We start from the raw sequence: 25,680 nt of genomic DNA, 5'->3' as shown, positions 1-25,680 counted from the left end.
GGGTGCAGGAAGGGAGGTGTGGACATTCTGAGTTGCAACTCTTTATTTGCTCTAGAAAGCTCTATCAGAATGGAAGACTGAAGGAAATACTTTGAGGGTTTTTTTAATGTGACTGGATAAAAGATCCACGTGGCAAATTGAATAACTGAGTGGTAAAGGGACATAGATACCTCACTGTTTCATGGAACCTTTCAATTAAGCATCTGAGCACTGTGTACAGGACTTGGGAATATAAGTATTAGAGGATCATGGAATATCTGTATTTGGAAGGGACCTCGAGGATCATGTATTCCACCTCCTGGTTCCACACCGGACCTCCTATGGGTCAAGCCCTGTGTCTGAGAGCATTGTGCAAATGCTCTTTGGCCTTTGTCAGCTCAGTGCCAAACCACTGCCCCGGGGAGCCAGTGCCAAATTCCATGTATCTAGTTCATCCTACAGAATGATGCCAAGAACAGTTATAGAGATCGACTTACAAACAAAATTCTTGTCTTGAATTAATGGTACACTCACCATTTTAAAAAAAAAAAGAAAAAAAAAAATCAAAGCCACATTCTTACGCTGGCATTTTACAGTATTGTCAGATTTTTGTAATTCTGTTTTGTCATATAAGATTCTCTCATCGTGAAATAATGACCAAGTTCTCTTTTCAGATCTAAACATACAAATGCTGAAGGCAGCAGTGCTGTTCAAGAGTACATTACCAGCTCAAACACTGCTTTGGCTATAAAACTGAAGGCAGTCAGGAATTTTATCAAGGAGTTAGCATGTAAGTGTAGATTTAAAAGCAACCTGTATTGTTACTTAGAGTTTGATATAGTGTAATCCAATGCACAGTACTTGTAACGTGTGTTTTACAAAATGCTTTGCAATGTAGGCATCTATTAAGATAAATGCTGCAAGTTCTAATATGTCCATGACCTTTTCAAACAGTTCCTTACTCCTACACATCACTACCAATAGTTCTTCTGTCAGGAAGGATCACATGAGTAATTAACCTGTGACCTTAATTTTGAATTAAATGCATACAGTGGAAGTAAGAGCTGTGGGTTATTTTGCTCTTTCAGTGTTGAACAGCCGAGGTGTTTTGTTTTGGAGGGTGGACGGTGATGGGACAAGTGGGGAATGGCTTTAAACTGAGACGAGGGGTGTTGAGGTTTAGGTTGGATGTGAGGAGGAAGTTTTTCAGCCAGAGGGTGGTGAGGCACTGGAACAGGTTGCCCAGGGAGGCTGTGGATGCCCCATCCCTGCAGGCATCCAAGGCCAGGCTGGATGTGGCTCTGGGCAGCCTGGGCTGCTGGTGGGCAGGTTAGAAAGCCCACAGGACTTTATTGCAGCCCTGGGTGCAGGGGGATCACTGCTCCTAGCATGCACACAGAAGAGCTGGAGCACACAGGTGATGTACATTCCACTTGTGAACATTCCTGCAATTGCAGAGAGCGTGCGCCTGTTCCAATCACTGCTGCACATATTAAAAACTGATTGCAGATGAGCTGTTTTGGTATGGGGTTCTTGCCAACGGTCTGCAGTGGCTGTGTGATTCCTCGGGGAGTTGCTCTCCAGCCCAAAGGTCATGTCCTAAGTCGACCAGATCCCGTTTGTGTCCAGAAATGGCTGACAACAGATCAGCTGCTGGTCAAGTTTCTAACATCACACTGGCCTTGCTCCAGTGTCTGTGTCATCAGCCCCAGCACATACGGTGCACCTCTTCAAGGCTTTGCAACACTGAGACTCTGCACTTGGGCTCCAGACATCCTGCTGCACCAAGAGGTTATTCTAGCTTTGGTATCTTGCAACTTTGTATATAACTACATCACTGTAATCATAAATGTCTAGGAGAATGGAGATGGAGAAATTCATCTTCCTGTAATTCTCTGTACTGCAGCCCCGTGGTTGTCAACACCTAATGCAATATTGAAATTTCAGTTGAGAAATTGAAAGCTGTCCCTAACAAAAAAACATCTGCATTTGTTATTGAAATCACAGTAAGGATCAATAAATCCAAATGCTTCCAGCATAACCACGATTATAGGCAGTGTTTAGACAAGCTCTTACAGGAAAACCATGAACACAAGGCTTAGGAGAGACTAAGTGATGCACTCTGCAGGAATACTCATGGAAGTCTTCACAGTGCAGGAGTCTGATCTGATTACAGATGCTGTGCTTTAAGTACCCCTTATCATATCTTTTTTTTCACTGTTGTGCAGGGGTTGGACTCAGTGATCTCTGGAGGCTGGAGATGCTGTTTGCTAATGGCAGATGGAGAGAGGAAAAGCAAGTCCAAGGCATGCTGTGCATAGCCACCACATGGCATCTGCACCATTTCCCCCTGCACAAAGGAGGAGCAGCTCACAAGCTTGGCCTGGGCCAGGGAAGGGAGCAGACAAACATCTGGACCGATCCCAAACGAGCTGGTTCTGCAGGTTGGGTGTCTTCTGCTGCTTGTCTCACATCCTGCTGCTCAGCGGTAGATTTGTTCCTGCTCAGTGCTAACAGGAAACTCACACAGCATTTCTGTTTCAGCTGTGCCAACGCTTTGATCCCTTGCTGCTTGGATGGGGCGTTTGAAGAATGATGCCTGTGCTGATGTCCAGCCAGGCTTTGGGGATGAGTCTCCACACCAGGGTCCGTCTGACAGGACTGAGGGTTGGGGATCCAGCCAGGTTGAGTCCAGCGTGCTTTGCTCTTGTTCTTAGTGCTTGTTTTTGCTCAGGAGGGCAGGAGGTGAACCTCGTGAACCAATGCCTGCAGACGGGGTTTGCAGAGAAAGAGGTCCTGCAGGCCTTGTGTGACAGCCACGGAGCTGCAGCGAGGCTGCATCCGTGTAAAACACCAGAGATCCACGGAGGTGTGAAGGGGAGCTGTGGGCTGCAGTCACGCAGGAAGGGATGTGCATGCTCGGGGTTTGGTTGTTGTGTGTGTGTTAAGTGACTGTGATACCACTGCTGGGTCAGTGTGAGTGTACGGAACAAGTGTGACAGCCTTTTTGATGGAGTCCTGTGAAAGGAGTCCTATGGACTTGAGATCCAACTATCAGCCTGTGGGCATCATTTAGGAGTTGGGGTAGGGGATGAGGCAAGGGAAGTTGGGCTGAGAAAGGGATAAAGCAGTCTGGCAGCAGTTCTGTGTTTCTCCCATCTCCTGCTTTATTTCCTTCCAGGTGAAATAGATGGGTGCTGCAACATGCCCTTGAATGTAACAAAACCCACTCTAGTGTGGATTTGACATGGGCCCAGCACTGCAAGGTACGCTGCTGGGAGGAAGCGTCCATCTGGCTGAGGGCAGGAAGGCCCTCCAGAGGGATGCACTGAGGCCAGTTGTGCGAGGCTCAACAAGAGCAAGCGCCAGGTCCTGCGCTTTGGTCATGACAACCCCGTGCCAGCTTCTCCAGGATTTGGCTGGGGTAGAATTCCAAGCAGCCCCTGATTCCAGAACGTTGGGCTGGGCTGTTGGAATCTTCTGCCCTTGTGACTGGTCTTGCCTCCCCACCCTGTCCGTCGTGGTGGAGCAGCCTGGTGGCCCTCAGTGATGTCATAAGGGCTAGAATGAGGGGAGGAGCAGTGCGTGCTGCGTCCCTTCATTGGAGCGCTGGAGCTCTGACTGAGCAGCTCGCTTGTTGCACTTGTGCACCGACTGCGTCCCTTTGTCTTCACACCGTCCTGTGCAGCACCTTGTAGGTAAGCTGAGACAGTGTGGGAGAGACGGGGGGACAGTGAGTGCTGAGAACTGCTGGCTGGCGGAGCTCATAGGATCACATTATCTCCATCAGCAGAGGGGTGGCCATGAGGGACAGGGAGGCGATCGTCCCCCCCTGCTCTGCTCTTGTGAGGCCCCAGCTGCAGTACAGTGTCCAGAAAGACAGGGAGCTGTTGGAGAGGGTCCAGAGGCGAGCCACAGAGATGATCAGGGGACAGGAGCACCTCCCCTGCAAAGACAGGCTGAGGGAGCTGGGCTTGTTCAGCCTGGAGAAATGGAGGCTGTGGGGAGACCTCATGGCAAGGGGAAATGGTTTTAAGTTGAAAACTTAAGTTTTTAAGTTGAGGGAGGGCAGATTTTGGTTTTCCCCTCGTAGTCTTTGCTAAACCGTGGAAGCAAACTGACCTGCTCTTTCTCTCTCCTCTCTCCACCCTCTGCCTGCTTCCCTGCTGCAGCTTTTGCTCGTGGAAGATCAGAGCAAAGTGACAAGGAACGGCTGCGGATTCGTGAGATTTCTCTCCCTCGTTCTGATCTCTTGCCAGGTACCTGCCATGCTTTGTCCCCCCACATGCTTTAGCAGCCCGTGACGCCCCGTGTTTAGTAACACAGCCTCATCCAGCTTTGATGGGACGCTGGTCACGTGTGGGTTTTCTCCACGTGCTCTGCAGCTCAGCCCTCAGAAGGATGCTGTCTGTGGTGCTGTGACCAGCTGGTCTACAGGAAACCAATCCCTTAGGCAAAGAGTCCCAGCCCCAGCTTGTGCAGAGCTGCACAGCATCACCAGGGACACCAGCAGGCGTGCTTGGGCTGTGTGAGTGTGCCCGACAGCTGTAGGGAGCACAGCAGAGATGTGAACAGAGAAAATAAAAGTGTGTCTCTTTTCAGTTCCAGCTTGTCACACCTACGCTGATGGCTGTGGCGTGCAGCGAGATCAGCTGTGGGCCTGACCTGGCATGGACAGAGGTAGAGTATGAAGCTCTGATTGGTCTTTGTTCCCTGACTGCAGCCAGCAGAGTGAGCCGCAGATGTGCTCTCCTGCTTTCCAAGAGAGCTCCTCTGTGGCAAGACAGTAGTGCAAGCGTGGCAAGTTTATAAAAGTACCAGAGCCATCTCGGCTGTTGTGTTTGTCCTCTACTGACTTTTCCCTTGAAATGGCTGCAGAAACAACAATCATTCTCTGCTCAGCTTGGCCTCGCTGTTGGTTGGACTGCTCAAGAGAGCTGCTTGGTGCTTGCAATGGCACTGTTTGCACCTTGTAACTGCAGCCGTAGCTTTGGTTTCCCTCTTCACGGTCTCCTAGCATCTTAAACAGCCAGCCTTCCTGCACAAAGAGCGCAGGAAAGGTGGGGGCAAAATGGACAAGGCCAACTGTCTGCGTCAGTGCCATTGCTGATTAGTCTGGGTGGGGAGAGATGCATCTTTGCATTGCCTGGCGTGTGCCTGCTGCACACCAGGGAGAGAAACAGCCGTTATTAGACTTGCAGTTCCTTCTGAAGTGCCCACGATAAGGACCGAGTGCATTTCCTGCAGCTTTCTCTGCACATGTGCTCCTCACCTTGAAATCCTCCTTGTTGGTTCCCAGCTCCTCACCGTGGCCTGTGCTCTCTGTTTCAGACTGAGAACAAGGGGAAGCCCCTGCTGGACAATGAGGTGGCACCTGTGAATGTTCCAGCTATTGCTGCTGCCCATGTCGTTAAGAGACACGTTGCCCAGGCAGCGGATGAACTCTCCTTTGAGGTAAGCAGTTCAAGGCGTTCCTTGTTGCTCAATTTTACAGTGGCAAATGCCTTCAGAGCTGCACTGGTGCAAGTGCTCTCAAGCTCGGCGATGTTTGGCAGTGCAGAAGAATGCAGACATTTGAGCTGTGCTTTCCTCCCAGCTGTGCTGAAGCTGGGATTGACGTTGCAATCTCTTGCAGGTGGGAGACATCGTGTGTGTCATCGACATGCCACCAAAGGAGCTGACCCCCTGGTGGAGAGGCAAGCTCGGCTTCCAGGTAGGCACAAGATTCAGACTGGAGAGTGCAACTGCAGTAAAGGCAGGAATCTCAGCTTAGAGCTGCTCTGCCTGCTCAGGATGCCTAATGGACATAAACAGTTTCCCTGTGTCGGTGTCAGGGGACCTTGTCTTTGGCTGCAAATGTTGAAAAATTGTTACCTTTATGCTGTGAACTATGGCCATTTTCTGCTGGATAGTCTTATGGAACGTCAGGCAAGCACGTTCCGAGGGAAATGTTACGTGGCTTTTGGTTTAACAGTTCAGATCTGAGAAGTGCTGCATGCAATAGTTGGCCTCTCTTTTCTTCTTGTTACAGGTTGGATTTTTCCCAGGGGAGTGTGTGGAACTCATTAATAAGAACATTCCTGAGGCACTCATCAACTCAGTGCCAAAGCCAGGTAGGGATGTTACATTTGATGGTGTGGGAAAGCAAAATGAAGTCTTTTTTGGGGTGGTTCCATGTTTAGTACCTCCTTTATCCATGCCACATTGTCCTCTGGGTTGATGATCCTTCATGCACACCATGGGGCAGAGATTTGGCCCAATCCTCCTGTGTTTATGACTGGACTTGGGGAAACTATAGAACTCTCATGGAATGGCTTGGGATGGAAGGGACCTCAGGGATCATCAAGCATCCACTTCCCTGCATCAGGCTGTGCTGCCAGCCCCCACATTTAATGTCAGATTAGACCAGGCTGCCCAGGGCCCCATCCAACCTGGCCTTGCGCTCCTCCAGAGATGGGGAAAATCCCTTTTTGTATGTACTGGTTGGTAATGTTCTTCCCGTTCTGACGTGCTCTGTAGAATGTGCTGTGCTCGGCCTCGTCCAACGGAGCCAGACCTGAAATGACCTGGTTTCTTCCTTTTGTTGTGCAGTGCCCAAGAAACGCAGCAAGATCCTCACCTTCCTTCGTTCCTTGGTGAAGGCCCGCCCAAAGAAACCGACCGAGCGGGAGGTGGAGAAGGAAAGGGTGTTTGGCGGTGACCTGGGAGAGCATCTTCTCCACTCCGGTCGTGATGGTAAGGAGCTGCCCATTCCTGAGATCTTCCTCTGCTAGGCATCTAAAGAAGATGAAAGGGAGCTCATATCTAGCAGGGGGCAGGCTGATAGCCGTGGAGACACGTGTAATGGGAGTTGATGGCTGAAGGATCAAGTGAGGCGGATGCTCCTAAGAGACAAGCACATCTGTATTTGCTTCAGCCAAGCCTGGCTGGGCTTAGTGGATGGGATGTGAAGCACAGCCTGCAGCACGATTGAATCAGGAGCTCCACTGACGGCTGGCACGTGTTCTTCAGTCCCCCAGGTCCTCCAGAACTGTGCTGAGTTCATTGAGCAGCACGGCGTGGTGCAGGGGATATACCGCCTGTCCGGCGTCGCGTCCAACATCCAGAGACTGCGGTAAGAGTGCTGCGACTGACACAGCCTGAGTGCATCTGGTGTGGCTTTGGGCTTGCCTTCCTCTCGCTCAACCGGGTTTGCGTCCCTCTCTCCAGGCAGGAATTTGAGTCGGAGCAGATTCCTGAGCTCACCGTCCGTGACATTCACAGCGTGAGCTCCCTCTGCAAGATGTACTTCAGGGAGCTCCCGAACCCTCTGCTCACCCACCAGCTGTACGGCAAGTTCTCGGTAAGCACAAGGCCACGTCTTTCATTTCCCTCTTCCTGGGCCTCTTGGCAGATGGCTGCAGCAGTGCCCCAGCTCGGAGGCCCTTTTGCTGTCAGCCCCACGAGGTTTACTCGCAGTGGTGTACTAGCCTGATTGGTGTCTCGCTCCCTTTCTGCACTACTCCAGGATGCTGTTGGTGCCGCTACAGAGGAGGAGCGGCTGCTCAGAATGCAGGACGTCATCCAGCAGCTGCCCGCTCCTCACTACAGGTCAGTGCTGCCCTCAGCCTGCTGAGCTCAGCCCTGCTGCATTGCAGAGGGCAACGATGCGGTTCCAGGCTCTGTCTCATGCCGGCAACACGATGCCTGTGTATGCTGAAGGGTTGAAGGCTCCATGGGCTTACTTTATGGGGTCAGTTCCTGGGCACGGGGGCACGCTTGGTGCAGCTGATGGCTGCGGCTGTGCTGTGCTGGGGCTTGGTGCTGCAGCGTGGCACTCAGTCAAGTTGGATCTACTTCATCTTCGGTAACAGTAGCAATCACAAGAAGTAGCATGAATGGAGGTTTGCTTTCTGAATTGCAGCACGGCATGCTCGTTGGTGCTGAACGTTTGCCTCTCTTGTTTTCCAGGACTCTGGAGTATCTGATGAGACACTTGGCGTGTCTGGCTGGGAGCTCCAGTATAACAAACATGCATGCCAAGAACCTAGCCATTGTGTGGGCTCCAAACCTCTTAAGGTAAACTTCTGGTTCTGTTTCAACACAACGCTTCATCTGTTCTCCAGGGAAAAAAAACAGTCCTCCCTTTTTCTCCATCAAATGTGCTCTTCTCCTGTAAAATCTGTGGCTGACAGAAGAGCAGGAGCCTGGGCTGTTCTCCAACCCCACGGGCACAATGTGTAGGTGACAATTTCTGCAGTCTTGTTGAGATGGGACTGACGTGTCCTTGATCATGCAGGGGAATTTCTGCAGTGGCATCACTGATTGCCCACTGCGGAAGTCTCCAGAGCCTCAGCTGACAGCTTTTGGCTGCAACAATTCAGACTCGGGGAAACGGTCTTGGAGAAATGACTTCTAAAATCTGCCTTTTCTACAGATCACAGCAGAATGAGTCTGCCTGCGCCAGCGGAAGAGCTGCCTGCATGGAGCTGCAGACACAGTCAGATGTGGTGGAATTTCTCATCAACCACACAGACGTCCTCTTCTGCTCCAAATCCAGAGCAGACATCACAGATGCAGCAGGTAAGTGTCTTCCTCCATTAGCTTGATCTTGACCTGACACCTTGACCAAATGCAGGCCTTCTCCAGGATGTTTGAGATACTCTTTTACCATCAAGGGGACAGCAGACCTCTGGACTTCCATTAGGGTATGGCATCCTGTTGCTGGATGCTGAGAATGTCCAAGCCCAAACTTCACAAGGAGGAAACCGTCATTATTATGGTTTGCACGCAGGAAAAGCTTGATGCAAGTGTGGCAGCGAAGCTTTCTCAGTTCCCTGCCCCTTTTATCTAGGGGTGAGATCTCTTAATGATGACCATGTCCTTTGCCATAAACAGACTTCTGCCCACATGGTTATTTTGAGCTCCTCTTCTTCCAGTGGCTCGGATAAGCAAGCCTGAGAAAAATACAGCACCTCCCCCAGAACTGTGGTGGCTGTGCTGCTGCTTTCTGATCCTCGCTCTTACCTGTGGTTTTCCCTGACAGGGCACAATTCTCTCCCAGGGCCCAAGTCTGTGGGAGTCTCTTCTGCTGCCACAAAGCTGCTCAGCCTGGAGGAGGCACAGGCACAGAGGCGAGGCCACAGCAGCTCTCCCTCTGTGACAGAGAGCAGCCACGACATTGAAGTGGAAGAAAGCCCTGCAGCTGGGCAGGGCAAATTCCACACCGTCATCAACTTTCCATCCGAAAGGTAAAGAGGACTTTCTTTTCCAGCACCTAGCATCATTGTTTGGGTGGGTTTTTCTGTTTTTTTCTGCAGAAACCAGGCATTGCTAGGAACAAGCAACTGCTGCCAAGAGCTCAGTGCTGCTCTTCCCTCACCCTGCACCACGCACGACTAACAGCATTGGCTGTTTTCTCTCTCCAGGCAAAATCCACCCAGCAAGACTGAGGAATCACCAGCTAGCAGTTGGTGTTGCTGCTTCAGCCTCAGAAAGCCATCCTCTGGGAGCAAACGCCAACTGCAGCGCAATGCCAGGCAGCCCTCAGAAACAGCAGTGGTAGTCCTGGCAGGTAAGGGTGCAAATGCAGCTTCCAAATCCCTGCTTTTCAGGAACATAGAATTCAAGTTTGCTCTGCACTTGTATCTCCTTCTGCCATTCCAGCCCCTGCCTAACGTCTTCAGTACACCTCTGATCAACCACTGTCATAATTCAGCTTGTGAAAGTTTGACACTAACCCCTGTGTATCCTTTCTAGGTGAATCGAGCCCTTGCCAACCCACAAGATCCAGGGCAGGTAGCGAGGAAGCTCTGTGTGCTTCCATCAGTGGAGAGCTCTTAGGAAGCACAAATTGCTGCAGTTCCAACAGCAGCCTTCCACATGAAAACAGTGATGGAGAGAAGGAGCTCATCGAAGTCCATGCTCTCATTACACCTGGCTCTGCTGAAGTTGCTGACCTGGGCCTGCAAGACACCACAGTCACCAGCCTGGATTGTAACCAGGAGTCCATGCAGTGCAGCCCATCCCAAGCACAGTGTGAGTGCCCCAACAGCAGCACCTCCATGCAGGAGCAGGTCAGCATCAGTGAGGAGGAGCAGAGCCTCTTGCAGGGGGACTTTCAATCAGGCCTCCAGTCTCAGGCACAGGACAGCAGCACTGAGAGCTCTGAGCCACTCTCTCCATGACAAGACAGGATGAGTCCCATCTTCACCGTGGACCTCTCACACCCTCCTGTCCTTTATTTAATAATAAAAGCACACTCGTGCTCAACCAACGCCTTGACTGCCTCCAGAGTCTTCATTCACACGGACTGGGATGAATGCAGCACACAGCAAGGCACCCCAGCTTGCAATGCTGTGGCCGTGGGGTGCGTGCAGCACAGCTCCGGGTTTGTTCCTGTTTTGTCTGGCTTTGGGATGTCTGCAGGGGGAGCTCTGCTACCGTTTGGCATGGTAGCAAATAATCTCTCGCATCCTGGATGCTGCTCATGATACTCCCAAGCTTCCTGGCTGTGGCTTTGTGATGCTTTTCAGGGCTTTCTGATGCATTTCCATGCCTTGGCTGTTCTTTAACACCTCTCTCCTCCCATCATGTCCTGTCCTGGCTCCCATCTACGAACTGGCCGTGCAGATCATCTCCAGACCTGTCATCAGCACACTGCGGCAGGAGAAGCTCCCCCTGGCCAACGTCAGGCAGTACTGCTTGGTCTGCAGCTCAGTGGCCATTTCCCTTTTAGGCGGCTCCTGCAGAAGAATCAAGCAGCAGAACCTTTTGCTCACCCTTCACCACACAAATGCTGCAAAAGCAGAAACAACCTGGGAATCTCTGGTTTGCAAGACTTCACAGACACTTATTGACTGTGTCTGATGGTTCCCTCCCATCCTTGATTTCCTTCTCCCCTTCTCCTCGTCTGATCCCACTGCTGAGCCATGATCAAGCTGCCCAGTGTGGCAGAGCATCGTGCAGAGCCGTGCTGGCACCTCCTCCCCTTCCTCTCCTGCAGCTCAGCGTGCAACCTGAGCAAGTTTTTTTCTGAGAAAGTGACCAGCTCTTTTCCATCCCTTTGCCCCTACAAACAGTTGTCCAGAGGATCTCGTCCAAGAATTCCTGGAACAGCCTGCAGCTGGCTCTCCTGAAGTTCAGGCTCCTGCCTTTGCTTCCTGCCAGGCCCGCATTCCTTGAGATCACCAACTCAAGGAGGGCATGGTCACTGCAGCCCTGACCGCCTCCTGTCGTAACCCCTGGTGTGCACCATGTCCAGCAATGCTTCCCTTCTGCTTGCTGTGCCCAATGCCTGCACCACAGAGTGATTCTCACTGCACTCCAGGAGTCTGTCAGATTGCTTGCAGCCAGCCATGCTGATTTCCCAGACTGACTGGAATCCCCCATCAGGATGAGAGTCAGTGAGTGCGATGCTTCTGCTGGCTGCAGTAAGCAGCTCCCACCAACAGGCTCTCTTTCCAGGCGGCTGTAGCAGACCCTCACCTCCAGAAGCCCTGCACTGCTGCACTTCCTAATTTTACCCACAAGTTCACAACCTGCTCATGGCTCTTCTGAGTTCTTTGCACTCAACTTCTCATCATAGAGGGCAAATCCCTTGCCTTCCAGAATTCCATAGTATCAATTGTGTCTGCTTTATGTCAGGATTTTTTTTCTTTCTTTTCTTTTTCCATTTTCTAGGTAGGAAAATGAATTTCTGAGCCAGGAGAAGCAGAAGTGAAACAGTCTTCCTGGCACTGCTCAGGTTGCAGGAGTTGCCAAGTGCTCCTCAGGTAATGTGTGCTGAAGAGCTGACCTTGGTGGCAGGGGCTGTGGCTGCATTTTGTGCCTGTCATGCGGGAATCCAAGAAAGCCTATTCAGAGCAGGAGCTGCAGAGCGAGATAAACATCACGAGAAGGTAAGGCTGAGAAGCAAGGACACCTCCAGAAAGAAGAGAAAAACTGAGTCAAGTGAGCTGCGTGACGGCCGTGTGATGCTGACCATGATTGGAGGAAGAGCGCATGGCTGGGAATGACTGATGGCTCTGGTTGGATGGGTGCCTGTGTGCACAGAGGTAAGGAGTGTTTGTGGGATGTTTTGCTGGCATCTAACGGCTGTAAGGGGAAGTCAAGAGAGAAAACTTGTGAATGCATAGAAGGGATGTTAAAAAATGGAACAGACTGTTTGGATCAGTCACAGCTGAGTCCAGATTGCCACACTGTCAGAACCTGGGGCCTAGGATTTTCCTTTAAGAGTGCCAACTGCTCATTTTAAATGATAAAAAGTAACATTGATAGAAGCTTCCCTCCTTGCATTAGAATAAGGCATTGATATTTGATGTTTCTGTCTTTCCATTCCTTTAGCAGCCTGGGTGTTGATGCAGCTGTATGCATCTGCTGCCCTCTCCTTCTGTTTTGTGTAAAAGAACAGTAAAATATGCAATCAGTGTGAGATCTTTTAAAAGGATTTTACTTTATTTGCCCCTAGGCTGCAATGGCTGGGAAATGGCAGTGTCACCCAGGAGCCCACACGGCGACCTGATGTCTCATTGTTGGGGTCTATTGGAAACCACCACGATGACAAAAGAATGCCTGGGATTCCTCCGGCCCAAATGCCAAACCTTGCACTTGGCTGTGCTGAACCTCATGAGGTTCACCCAGGCCCACCTCTCAAGTCTGCTGAGCTCAAACAGATGTCATTTTTCTCGTGTCCTTCCATTCCGAGTCCATCTGTTCCCCAAAGCAAAAGAATTTGGAGGGAACCACCGACAGTTATGTGAGCAATTTCAGCGTCTATTTCTGATCATGGCAACAACTTCAGAGGTCACACTTAATTTACGGTGCCCGTTGTAATTCTGACCAAGGCTGCAGTTGCAGCTGACTTCCCAAGGCTGCAAGACGTGGTGGTGACACAGCCTTGTGCTTCTGCATTGGTGCTCATCCCACGTTTCCTTTCTCTGTCTCGCAGGTCAGCTCCTGCTGGAAGCAGATGGTATCCCAGTGTGAATGAAGGTCAGTGCAGGAGCAGCTGCTGATGGGAGGAAGGAAGTCCATGCTGAAGAGCTCTGAAGCATCTGCAGGTATGGTTCTGGAGGAGGCAGCAGTGATGTCGGAGGGCTCCCAGCAGGAAGCTGTCTCATCCAAATTCTTGCTGAGTGGTTGGAAGGGAGCTTTCTGCATGACAGCAGCACCAGTTGCTTGCTTCAAATGCTGCAAAGACAAGGATTAGCACGAGTTCCAGTATCTACAGTATCATCACGAATCACGATAGGATTACAATGTGTCCTCATACAAACGCAGCCATTTCTCCCTGAGTCCAAAGGCTGTCCGGAAAGCATCTGTGAGGTCTCTCACACCAAACCACTGCTGTCCGTGTGGGATCTGACTCATTAGGGTATAGGGGTTAGGAACCACAGGCTGTCTTTTGAGAACGGGTTCAGTCATTTCCTTACATCTTGCACCAGCCGATACGTGCCGTCTGCCTTCCGTGCCGACAGGATTGGGGTGTTATAAGGCCACAGACAAGGTTCCAGAAGACCATCCTTAACCACTGTCTGTGTTACAGCTTTTAGACCCACTCTCCCTTCTAAGGCTATGGGATATTGTTGCTGTTTCACAGCTCCACTCCCTCCTTGGGCAGTTCTTTGTAAGGGAAAATTGTGAGTCCACCCCGATTTCCTTCCCCTGCCCACACCTTTGGATTCATTTCTTCTTCATCACAGCTGTTAACACATTCATTGACCCCTGATATCTGTTTCACAGACTTGCAGCTGTAATCCTCATTTAACTGTTAAATCTCTCCCCCATAAATCGGTCCCTGCTTCAGGCACACAGAACAATTGCCCTGCAACTATTTTATCTTTCCATTTTAGTTCTGTGGTCTCCAAGAGTGGAGCTGTCACTTCTGATCCCTCAGCCCCAGTTATGCACAACAGCCACATCCAGATACACGTCTGGTACCTCTGAACTAGCTAATGCTGTAGGATGGAATGTTGTTTCTGCACTGGCTATCAAATGTGGGATTGCTCTGAAGTAGTACAGCACCATGTGTTTAGTAATTTGCCCTTAGAAACAGTTTGAAAAAGTAGAAAGACTTTATTAGTATTAGTATTAGTAAAAAGAAGTTATTTCATAACGTATTTTAGAAATACAGTTGTTCAATCATGTGATCAATTCTCACTTACAGAACTGTAATAGTTACAAATTGCATGGGTATAGCATTAAGGACCAGAAAGCATGTTGTAAGGCCATTCTGTTTGGATAGGAGAAGCTCAGCAAAAGAAAAACAGACTCCAAAGAAGCCAGGGCCTCCACACAAGGCCAAATTGACTCTGTAGGCAGGTTGGGATGCAACAGGCAGGCATCAAGAGACTCCCCTCTGTCCTCCTTCCAAACTTCTCTCTCTTCAGGGATGAGCAGCTGTCCAGAAATAGTGGCCAAGTGTTGATAAGCAGCTGTCAGGCGTTCAATAATTAGCAGTATACCTGCTGAGCTAGCAACAATTGGTGTTTAGCCAGTCACACACACACACACACAATGGCCCGGGTTGGAAGGGACCTCAAGGATCACGAATCTCCAACCCCCTGCCACAGGCAGGACCACCAACATCTGTAGCACTGCACATATGCACACTGCTGGATAGAAACAGCAGTGTGGGAAAAAACTGTATGCTGTGGATGCAAAGGGTGAATCAGAATGGCTTAACAGCTGTCCCACAAGGAAAAGCAATCCCTTACCTGCTGTGACATGCTCATGGCAACACCAATGCAGAAGCTAGCAGCTGATGCCCACAAGGACAGCCAGCCTGGACTTATTTTCACTACATATCTTTGTCCTGATGTCCTTCTAGAAGCTGGGACATTTCTCCATCTCAGCAGAAGAGGGCAAGAGGGGTAGAAAGCATGCACACTCTCCTCTATTTTTCTGGCACTCAAAGAGAAAGAGAAGATGAAAACCAGCATTGTTTCCCTGCCCATGGCAAACACCAGCCTTTCCATCCTTAAAGTCCTTCCTGACATCAGCACTAATTGAAACAACATCCCACTCACCTTTGCCATGTCTGGCAGAGGTTGCAGCTCTTTCTATTGCATCCCTCTAGCTTTCAAGTCAAGAGCTCCTGTGTCACACAAGGAAAAGCAATCTTTTACCTGCTTTGCCATGCTCATGGCAGCAGCAATGCAGATGCCAGCAGCTGATGCCAACAAGGACAGCCAGCCTGGACTTATTTTCACTACATATCTTTGTCCTGATGTCCTTGTAGAACCTGGGACATTTCTCCATCTCAGCAGAAGAGGGCAGGGGAGTTCCAAGGTGAGGGCACACTCTCCCCTGTTTATCTGGCACTCAAAGAGAAAGAGAAAATGAAAACCAGATGTGTTTCCCTGCCCATGGCAAACACCAGCCTTTCCATCCTTACAGTCCTCCTGACATCAGCAGCAACTGAAACAACATCCCACTCACCTTTGCCATGTCTGCCAGAGGTTGCAGCTCTTTCTATTGCATCCCTCTAGCTTTCAAGTCAAGAGCTCCTGTGTCACACAAGGAAAAGCAACCTTTTACCTGCTTTGCCATGCTCATGGCAGCAGCAATGCAGATGCCAGCAGCTGATGCCCACAGGGACAGACAGCCTGGACTTATTTTCATTACATATCTTTGTCCTGATGTCCTTCTAGAAGCTGGAACATTTCTCCATCTCAGCAGAAGAGGGCAGGATGGGTCCAAGGTGAGGGCACACTCTCCCCTGTTTCTCTGGCACTCAAAGAGAAAGAGAAAATGAAAACCAGATGTGTTTCCCGGCCCATGGCAAACACCAGCCTTTCCATCCTTACAGTCTTCCTGACATCAGCACTAATTGAAACAACATCCCACTCACCTTTGCCATGTCTGGCAGAGGTTGCAGCTCTTTCTATTGCATCCCTCTAGCTTTCAAGTCAGGAGCTCCTGTGTCACACAAGGAAAAGCAACCTTTTACCTGCTGTGCCAGGTTCTTGGCAGCAGCAATGCAGATGCCTGCAGCTGATGCCCACAAGGACAGCCAGCCTGGACTTATTTTCATTACATATCTTTGTCCTGATGTCCTTCTAGAAGCTGGAACATCTCTCCATCGCAGCAGAAGTGGGCAGGAGGGTTCCAAGGTGAGGGCACACTCTCCCCTGTTTATCTGGCACTCAAAGAGAAAGAGAAAATGAAAACCAGATGTGTTTCCCTGCCCATGGCAAACACGAGACATTCCATCCTTACAGTCCTTCCTGACATTGTCAGCAACTGAAACAACATCCCACTCACCTGTGCCATGTCAGGCAGAGTTTGCAGCTCTTTCTATTGCATCCCTCTAGCTTTCAAGTCAAGAGCTCCTGTGTCACACAAGGAAAAGCAACCTTTTACCTGCTTTGCCATGCTCATGCCAGCAGCAATGCAGATGCCAGCTGCTGATGCCCACAAGGGCAGCCAGCCTGGACTTATTTTCATTACATATCTTTGTCCTGATGTCCTTCTACAAGCTGGAACATTTCTCCATCTCAGCAGAAGAGGGCAGGAGTATTCCAATGTTAGGGCACACTCTCCTCTATTTACCTAGCACTGAAAGATTAAGAGAACAAGAAAATAGATGTGTTTCCCTGCCCATGGCAAACACGAGACTTTCCATACTTACAGTCTTCCTGACATCAGCATAAATGGAAACAACATCCCACTCACATTTGCCATGTCTGGCAGAGGTTGCAGCTCTTTCTATTGCATCCCTCTAGCTGTCAAGTCAAGAGCTCCTGTGTCACACAAGGAAAAGCAACCTTTTACCTGCTTTGCCATGCTCATGGCAGCAGCAATGGAGATGCGAGCAGCTGATGCCCAAAGGGACAGACAGCCTGGACTTATTTTCATTACATATCTTTGTCCTGATGTCCTTCTACAAGCTTGGCCATTCTCCCTCTGAGCAGCAGGGGCAGGAGAGTTCCAAGGTGAGGGCACACTCTCCCCTGTTTATCGGGCACTCAAAGAGAAAGAGAAAATGAAAACAAGATGTGTTTCCCAGCCCATGGCAAACACCAGCCTTTCCATCCTTACAGTCTTCCTGACATCAGCAGAAATGGAAACAACATCCCACTCAAGTTAGCCATGTCTGGCAGAGGTTGCAGCTCTTTCTATTGCATCCCTCTAGCTTTCAAGTTAAGAGCTCCTGTGTCACACAAGGAAAAGCAATCTTTTACCTGCTGTGCCATGCTCATGCCAGCAGCAATGCAGATGCCAGCAGCTGATGCCCACAAGGACAGCCAGCCTGGACTTATTTTCATTACATATCTTTGTACTGATGTCCTTCTACAAGCTGGAACATTTCTCCGTCGCAGCAGAAGAGGGCAGGAGAGTTCCTAGGTGAGGGCACACTCTTTTCTATTTATCTAGCATTGAAGGATTAAGACAAAATGAAAAGCAAATGTGTTTCCCTGCCCATGGCAAACACCAGACTTTTCATCCTTACAGTCCTTCCTGCCATCAGCACTAATTGAAACAACATCCCACTCACCTTTTCCTAATCTGGCAGGGAGGTGATGCTCTTTCTAATATACCCCTCTTGCTTTGAATTCACCAGTGCTTGTGTCACACAAGGAAATGCAACATTCCAGCTGTTCTGCCATTCCCATAGCAACAACTATGCAGATGCGAGCAGCTGATGCCCACAAGGACAGCCAGCCTGGACTTATTTTCATTACATATATTTGTCCTGAAGTCCTTCTAGAAGGTTGAACACTTCTCCATCTCTGCTGCAATGGTCAAAAAGGGTCCAAGTTTAGGGCACACTCTCCTCATGGCCTCTTCCACTCAAAGACAAAGGGAACATGAAAACCAGAAGTGTTTCTTTTCCCATGCAGACACTAGCCTTTCCATCCTGACAGTCCTTCCTACTATCACCTGGAATTGAAACAACATCCCCCACATCTCTTTTTTGAACTTATTCATGCATGAATAATAATAATGAGAATTTTACTGTAAATCTTATTTCTGCATGGAAACGATCTGATAACCGGAGCTTTTTTCTCTAAAACAATCCAGCGAATTTGCATTGCTTATCTATGTACGCAAAATGTTTTTGCCATTCATCTCAAATATCAATACATCTGGCAAAATAAGATAGAAAAAGTATTTACAGACATTTTTGGACATTGATTACTTCTGGTCAAGTGGGAAAGAATCCCTAAGCTGCAATCATGAAATTCTTTTATCAGTTTCTCTGATTTAGCCAGTGTTACTAAAAGGGAAATAAGACACAGGCTTTTGATAGCAGCTGCCAATTTAAGAATGATAATACGGTTTATTTTTCTTGGCTAAGATCAAAGTCCTGCATTTCAGGATTATCTCCAGCTCATCAAGTATAATTAACAGTTTTGGATAGCCACATTATTGTATAGCAATATTGTCTTCCTGCAAGAAATTTCATTGTTTTGACACGTGCCACAGGTTGTTAATAGATTGCCTAATCACCATTTATTTTTTTTATTGGCTTATGATGACCACAGAAAATTATACAGCAGCACCATAAAAACTTTAAATCCTATCCCATGTATCTGCATTCATACGAAAATTATATTGGAAAGCATTGGTGAAACTAAGATTACAAAATAAAGCAGAGGACAATTACAGTGAAAGCCTGCAGGTTTTACAGCTCTGCCCATTTCAACCCCCTGAAGACATCCACGGGTTTCCTGCTGTGGGACACAGGCACTCACCTGCAGCTCAGCACTGCCTGCTCATGCCTGCGCACACCTTCAGGCTGGAACCAAGGAAATCCTCAGCAAAGACATCAGCACACTTTTGTTATGATGACTTTCATAAAGAAGCATCAAGTATTTCTTCACGAGAAATACTGCAAGTCCCTTTGACACTAGCCCTTATTTTAAATGTTTAGATTTGTGCTTCATTCAGGCGTGCTGTCACTCACAAAAAGATTTTTATTCTTTTGTTTTTCATTCTGAGGAACACAGTGATTTCTGCCTTGTTTACTGACTGTAGGCACAGCAATACTCTTTCACCTTCAGGGAAACAGCAAATCCATCTCTTTCACACCCTACTTCTATCAAGCTCATTCACCTTACAAGGTATTTATTGCAAGCAGCTCTTCCAGAAATGGAGATTAACAGAACCTGCAACCCAGGACACCTCAGTAAGCCAGTACTTTTCATCTCCTGAAGGTGTAGGTAGACACAGAGCTGGAACATCTTTTCCAGAGCTGTGTGATGCTATCTCACCTGTTGTCCTTCACTGTTGACTCAGTTTCACTTCTTATCTAACCTGGTTGCATCCCAGGATTTCTGGTGCCAAAAATAAACTGACAGCTTTCATCACTAGTTAAAAGGAAACTGCAATAGGAATAGCAATTTTTCTGATTTCTCTGTTGATCAGAGATGCTTCATGCAAGCCTGATGCGGTAGAAACAATATCAGCTTTAGAATGACAGTCATTAGAGCAGAATCCTTTCACTGATGAAATCCCACAGTCCTGATTCATACAACACTGACACTGGAGGACTCAGTAGTTTAGATGAGAGCGCATTAAAAATGACTAAGTTAAGGTCTCAGAAATAGCAAAGACTGACAAGTATGAAAAAAAGAAGTTGCAGAAACTGCTTCAGTTTGGCACTCTGGCATAAAGTATGACAACACACAACCTGCCTGTGCAGTTCCAGAAGCAGAAGAAAGCCGTCAACCAAGACTTGTTCTCATCTGCTCTGAAAGTCCACTGGGACAAGGCCACTTTTCTCTGACGTGCTTCCAGAAGTATCACTTCTGAGCACTGTGCCAGGGAGTTACAAGATACTGTTTGTGTGCACAAAGGAGAAAAAGACGTCTGTCTGGAAACAGACTTGGTGAAGGAGAAGCAGCATTTCCAGAGTACTTCAGAAAGAACTGAGCACTGCCCCAAGAGCTTCAGAGCGGCAGGCTGTCACAGTGTGCCAACCAGCTCAGCTGTGAGTTGGCACTGAAGCTGCACCACAGGGAGAACAAAGCCCCCTGTGCACCCTTGGAGAGCCAAGGGTTGGAGATTCATGAACCTTGAGCTCCTTTCCAACCCGGGCCATGCTGTGATTCTGGGATTCTCACCTTTGCCTCATCTGGCAGAGGGAGGCAGCTCTTTCTCTTGTCTCCCTATGGCTGTCAGGTCACCAGGGCCAGTGTCACACAGGGAACTGCAAACACTGTGTGTGCTGTGCCCTGCCCATGGCAGCACAGAGGCAGCTGCCAGCAGCTGATGCCCACAAGGACAGCCAGCCTGGACTTCCTTTGATTCCTTCCCTTTGGATCAGCGTCCTTCAGGAAGGCGGAACATCTCTCCAGCTGAGCAGCAGAGGACAGCAGGGCTTCGTTGTCTGGGCATGTTCTCTTCTGGCCCTCTGGCCCTCACAGACACAGGAGGAGGACACAGAGGCTGCTGTCACACAGCCAGCCCTGCCTCTCAGGTCAGCTCTCAGGCCATCCTCTCTCCCCTCAGCAGCAGCTCACTGTTCTGCACTCCTCTGGCCTGGGCTGGCAGAGGTGTGCAGCAGTTCTGCTGATCTCCCAGTGCTGGCCATGTCTGCAGTGCCTGTGTGAAAGACACAGGAAGCTGCCAGCATTGCACTGCTCTGCTGTGCCCCTGCCATCACCGAGTTTGCTGTCAGCAGCTGCTGCTACACGTCCATTCAGGCACAGGCCTTTCCTTCCTGGCCCTCTTTCCCCCCCTCTCTCCTCTGCTCTCTCTCGTGCTCCCCTTTGGCCTGGGCTGGCTGAGCAGTGCAGGCCTTGTTGTTGCTCCCTGGGCCAACTACGTCACGGTTCCCCGTGACTCTGCCAGCTGCTCTGACACAGCGACTGCGTCCTCAGTGTGGATTCCAGAATGCGACAGACGTCCAGAGAAGACTTCCAGGGCTGATTGGAACATGCTGCCATCAAGAACTGCCATGGCTCAGGCCCCCTGGGAATCTGCTCACAGCGAAAGCTGCTGTCACTCTGTGTGGGCACAGCCTTGTCTGTGTAGGCCTGCTCACACTGCAGCCCCTGTCTGCACCAGAACCGTGCCGATCCACCTTCTCTTGGCCTCCTTGCCTGCATGGAAAAGGGCAGCTTGGGCTGAAGTCCCTCAACTTTCAGATGGCCGAGTGAAGTCTCTGAGCCCTGGTGACCCACTCAGCTCTTCAGCCTGCTGACCTGCTCTGCTGGGGCTGTCTTAAAGGGCAGAGGGCACGTTATCCTAATGTCCCCACATCCATCCCTCTTAGCATACTGTAGGCCAGTTCCTAAAAGGACACCTGCACAATCTCTCTGAATGTTAATCAACATGTAGTTAGTTTTCAGTGGTGATTAGCTATGTGTTTAGTCAGAGGTGCAATGGTTCTAATGGTGAGAGAAAGACATTCCCAGTTGTCATCAGGTGGAACACACTTCAGACTGGAATCCTCAAGCAGACTGCAGTCAAGCTTTCTTAATTATTCGTTGTTGTTATCAATTCAGACGCATCTCTGAATTCCTGCTTGAATGAACATTCTGTAATAATCTGCTGAGACAGCGCAAGGCTTGACAAGGAGACTATAGTTTATGAAAGCAGCACTTTTTACTTAGGTGCACTTTTCATCTGTTGAACTTCCTGTCATCTATTGGAAATCTCTAGTCCTTAAAGGCACCAATGCATGAGATTCACCTATTCTATAGAAGTCTGACTGAACCCCATACTGGGATTATTTTTGTTCAATCCAAGCACCTTGGACGTTACTATACATTTATTCAATCATGAGGTAAGTCTGCTTCAGAAGCAATATAGAAAACATAAAGGGGGAAGAAGATAATGTATTAGTGAAGACTTAACTAGTATTCATAAACTGAAAACTGTGAAACACTATGATGATTACAGAATTTCCTGGAGAAATGTCAAGTTCTTATCTGAATGCTAAATGCAACATCAGTTCACTTCTCACTGGGTTGAATGTTTTAAATATTTGGTAATAATAATGGTTCCTTAATTCTGACATTTAATATAAAAACATTACAAACGCTTGTAAGTACTTTTTCGTTAGAATGTCAGCGGCTAAACAGATGAAGTGGTAAAAGACAGCCAAATATCACTATTGAAGGCAGTAAGGACCGTAAGGATGGAAAGGCTGGTGTTTGCCATGGGCAGGGAAACACATCTGGTTTTCATTTTCTCTTTCTCTTTGAGTGCCAGAAAAATAGAGGAGAGCGTGCCCTCACCTTGGACCCCTCCTGCCCTCTGCTGCTGAGATGGAGAAATGTCCCACCTCCTACAAGGACATCAGGACAAAGGTAAGTTATCAAAATATTTCCAGGCTGGCTGTACTTGTGGGCATCTGTTGCTGGAAAATTTAATGGCAGTAAACTGCCTAGATAATGACAGAATGAGAGTGACAATGGAATGGTACGTAATCACAGTACAATGAAAAAGTATGCAGGGTGCAGGAAGGGAGGTGTGGACATTCTGAGTTGCAACTCTTTATTTGCTCCAGAAAGCTCTATCAGAATGGAAGACTGAAGGAAATACTTTGAGTGTTTTTTAATGTGACTGGATAAAAGATCCATGTGGCAAATTGAATAACTGAGTGGTAAAGGGACATAGATACCTCACTGTTTCATGGAACCTTTCAATTAAGCACCTGAGCACTGTGTACAGGACTTGGGAATATAAGTATTAGAGGATCATGGAATATCTGTATTTGGAAGGGACCTCGAGGATCATGTATTCCACCTCCTGGTTCCACACCGGACCTCCTATGGGTCAAGCCCTGTGTCTGAGAGCATTGTGCAAATGCTCTTTGGCCTTTGTCAGCTCAGTGCCAAACCACTGCCCTGGGGAGCCAGTGCCAAATTCCATGTATCTACTTCATCCTACATAATGATGCCAAGAACAGTTATAGGAAAAAAAAAAAAAAAAAAAACCCCCAAAAAAAAAAAGAAAAGAAAAAAAAGAAAAGAAAAAAGAAAAGAAAAAAAAAGAAAAAAAAAAGAAAAAAAAGCCACATTCTTACGCTGGCATTTTACAGTATTGTCAGATTTTTGTAATTCTGTTTTGTCATATAAGATTCTCTCATTCTCTCATCATGAAATAATGACCAAGTTCTGTTTTCATATCTAAACATACGAATGCTAAAGGCAGCAATGCTGTTCAAGAGTACATTACCAGCTCAAACACTGCTTTGGCTATAAAACTGAAGGTAGTAAGGAATTTTATCAAGGAGTTAGAAGAAAACATGTAAGTGTAGATTTAAAAGCAACCTGTATTGTTACTTAGAGTTTGATATAGTGTAATCCAATGCACAGTACTTGTAACGTGTGTTTTACAAAATGCTTTGCAATGTAGGCATCTATTAAGATAAATGCTGCAAGTTCTAATATGTCCATGACCTTTTCAAACTGTTCCTTACTCCTACACATCACTACGAGTAGTTCTTCTGTCAGGAAGGATCACATGAGTAATTAACCTGTGACCTTAAGTTTGGAATTAAATGCATACAGTGGAAGTAAGAGCTGTGGGTTATTTTGCTCTTTCAGTGTTGAACAGCCGAGGTGTTTTGTTTTGGAGGGTGGACAGTGATGGGACAAGTGGGGAATGGCTTTAAACTGAGACGGGGGGTGTTGAGGTTTAGGTTGGATGTGAGGAGGAAGTTTTTCAGCCAGAGGGTGGTGAGGCACTGGAACAGGTTGCCCAGGGAGGCTGTGGATGCCCCATCCCTGCAGGCAGCCAAGGCCGGGCTGGATGTGGCTCTGGGCAGCCTGGGCTGCTGGTTGGCAGGTTAGAAACCCAGCATGACTTTATTGCAGCCCTGGGTGCAGGGGGATCACTGCTCCTAGCATGCACACAGAAGAGCTGGAGCACACAGGTGATGTCCATTCCACTTGTGAACATTCCTGCAATTGCAGAGAGCGTGCGCCTGTTCCAATCACTGCTGCACAGATTAAAAACTGATTGCAGATGAGCTGTTTTGGTATGGGGTTCTTGCCAACGGTCTGCAGTGGCTGTGTGATTCCTCGGGGAGTTGCTCTCCAGCCCAAAGGTCATGTCCTAAGTCGACCAGATCCCGTTTGTGTCCAGAAATGGCTGACAACAGATCAGCTGCTGGTCAAGTTTCTAACATCACACTGGCCTTGCTCCAGTGTCTGTGTCATCAGCCCCAGCACATACGGTGCACCTCTTCAAGGCTTTGCAACACTGAGACTCTGCACTTGGGCTCCAGACATCCTGCTGCACCAAGAGGTTATTCTAGCCTTGGTATCTTGCAACTTTGTATATAACTACATCACTGTAATCATAAATGTCTAGGAGCATGGAGATGGAGAAATAAATCTTCCTGTAATTCTCTGTACTGTACCCCCGTGGTTGTCAATACCTAATGCAATTGATAAATTGAAAGCTGTCCCTAACAAAAAAACATCTGCATTTGTTATTGAAATCACACTGAGGATCAATAAATCCAAATGCTTCTAGCATAACCACGATTATAGGCAGTGTTTAGACAAGCTCTTACAGGAAAACCATGAACACAGGGCTAAGGAGAGACTAAGTGATGCACTCTGCAGGAATACTCATGGAAGTATTCACAATGCAGGAGTCTGATCTGATTACAGATGCTGTGCTTTAAGTACCCCTTATCATATCTTTTTTTGTCACTATTCTTAGGAAAATATCCTAAACTCGGGGTATCAGATACCACTAAGAAAGAACTCTTACATCGTTCTTATACGTCTAAAGATCTCAAATGTTTGGAGGGCACTGGTTGTTGTTGGAGATTTCTGTGACCTCCCTCCCAACAGGTGTCCTATTTTCCTTCTTTGTAAGAGCAGGAACTTCTTCACGGTGAGCATGGAACAGGCTGCCCAGGGAGGCTGTGGGTTCTCCTTCTCTGGAGATGTTCCAGAGCCGCCTGGACGCCCAGCTGTGCAGCCTGCTGTAGGGAGCCCGTTGTGCAGGGGTTGGACTCAGTGATCTCTGGAGGTCCCTTCCAAGCCCAGTGCTGTGATTCTGTGGTTTTAATCCTTGCTTCTTGCAGCAGTGCAGTGTTTCAGAAGAGAGAAAAAATCAGCTGGATTTCTGTGGTTGGTAAAGCTGTGCGGAGAACTGGGCTGACTGCTGCACCTGGAAATGTGTGCAAAGTCTGCAGACGCAGAGGAATCACTTTGCAGGCTGAGCTTGTCTAAGGTAGCTCCTTGCTTGGTGAGCTTCTGCTTTAAAGGACCAAGCTGCATAAGTAAGGTAGTTTAAAAAGCAAGCCTGCCAGTTCTTTTTTAACTAAGTGATTTTTTTTTAGCAAGGAAAGGTTTGAGATGCTGTTTTTTAATGGAAGATGGAAGATAGAGAGAGGAAAAGCAAGTGCAAGGCATGCTGTGCATAGCCACTACATGGCATCTGCACCATTTCCCCCTGCACCAAGGAGGAGCAGCTCACAAGCTTGGCCTGGGCCAGGGAAGGGAGCAGACAAACATCTGGACCGACCCCAAACGAGCTGGTTCTGCAGGTTGGGTGTCTTCTGCTGCTTGTCTCACATCCTGCTGCTCAGCGGTAGATTTGTTCCTGCTCAGTGCTAACAGGAAACTCACACAGCATTTCTGTTTCAGCTGTGCCAACGCTTTGATCCCTTGCTGCTTGGATGGGGCGTTTGAAGAAGGATGCCTGTGCTGATGTCCAGCCAGGCTTTGGGGATGAGTCTCCACACCAGGGTCCGTCTGACAGGACTGAGGGTTGGGGATCCAGCCAGGTCGAGTCCAGCGT

General features: G+C 48.5%; 1 protein-coding gene and 1 long non-coding RNA gene across 2 annotated transcripts; both read left to right on the top strand.

Annotated features, from left to right (window-relative positions):
* The first annotated feature begins 579 nt into the window (after positions 1 to 579).
* Positions 580 to 25,680, top strand: LOC149912291 (uncharacterized). Its single transcript, XR_016462063.1, has 3 exons — positions 580 to 769; positions 25,220 to 25,426; positions 25,527 to 25,680. It is a non-coding gene; the product is annotated as an uncharacterized LOC149912291 (long non-coding RNA).
* LOC149912292 (rho GTPase-activating protein 32-like) lies at positions 5,614 to 6,935 on the top strand. The gene is made up of 3 exons (XM_090132680.1): positions 5,614 to 5,692; positions 6,011 to 6,092; positions 6,571 to 6,935. Exons 1-3 carry the CDS (start codon positions 5,642 to 5,644, stop codon positions 6,750 to 6,752), a joined length of 315 nt encoding a protein of 104 aa, XP_089988806.1. The 5' UTR covers positions 5,614 to 5,641; the 3' UTR covers positions 6,753 to 6,935.

The sequence above is a fragment of the Phasianus colchicus genome, chromosome Z (genome assembly GCF_987193195.1).
Source record: "Phasianus colchicus chromosome Z, bPhaCol1.hap1.1, whole genome shotgun sequence".
Taxonomy (NCBI): domain Eukaryota; kingdom Metazoa; phylum Chordata; class Aves; order Galliformes; family Phasianidae; genus Phasianus; species Phasianus colchicus.
Note: the sequence above shows the minus strand (reverse complement) of the source record. Positions and strands in the feature narration are given on the sequence as shown.

Bases quoted from the DNA above. Each gene is read 5' to 3' on its own strand.
- LOC149912292 (XM_090132680.1), top strand. From the start codon at position 5,642: ATGCCACCAAAGGAGCTGACCCCCTGGTGGAGAGGCAAGCTCGGCTTC. The intron at 5,693-6,010 runs GTAGGCACAAGA...TTCTTGTTACAG, and splicing joins GAGGCAAGCTCGGCTTCCAG to GTTGGATTTTTCCCAGGGGA. The intron at 6,093-6,570 runs GTAGGGATGTTA...TTTGTTGTGCAG, and splicing joins CAACTCAGTGCCAAAGCCAG to TGCCCAAGAAACGCAGCAAG.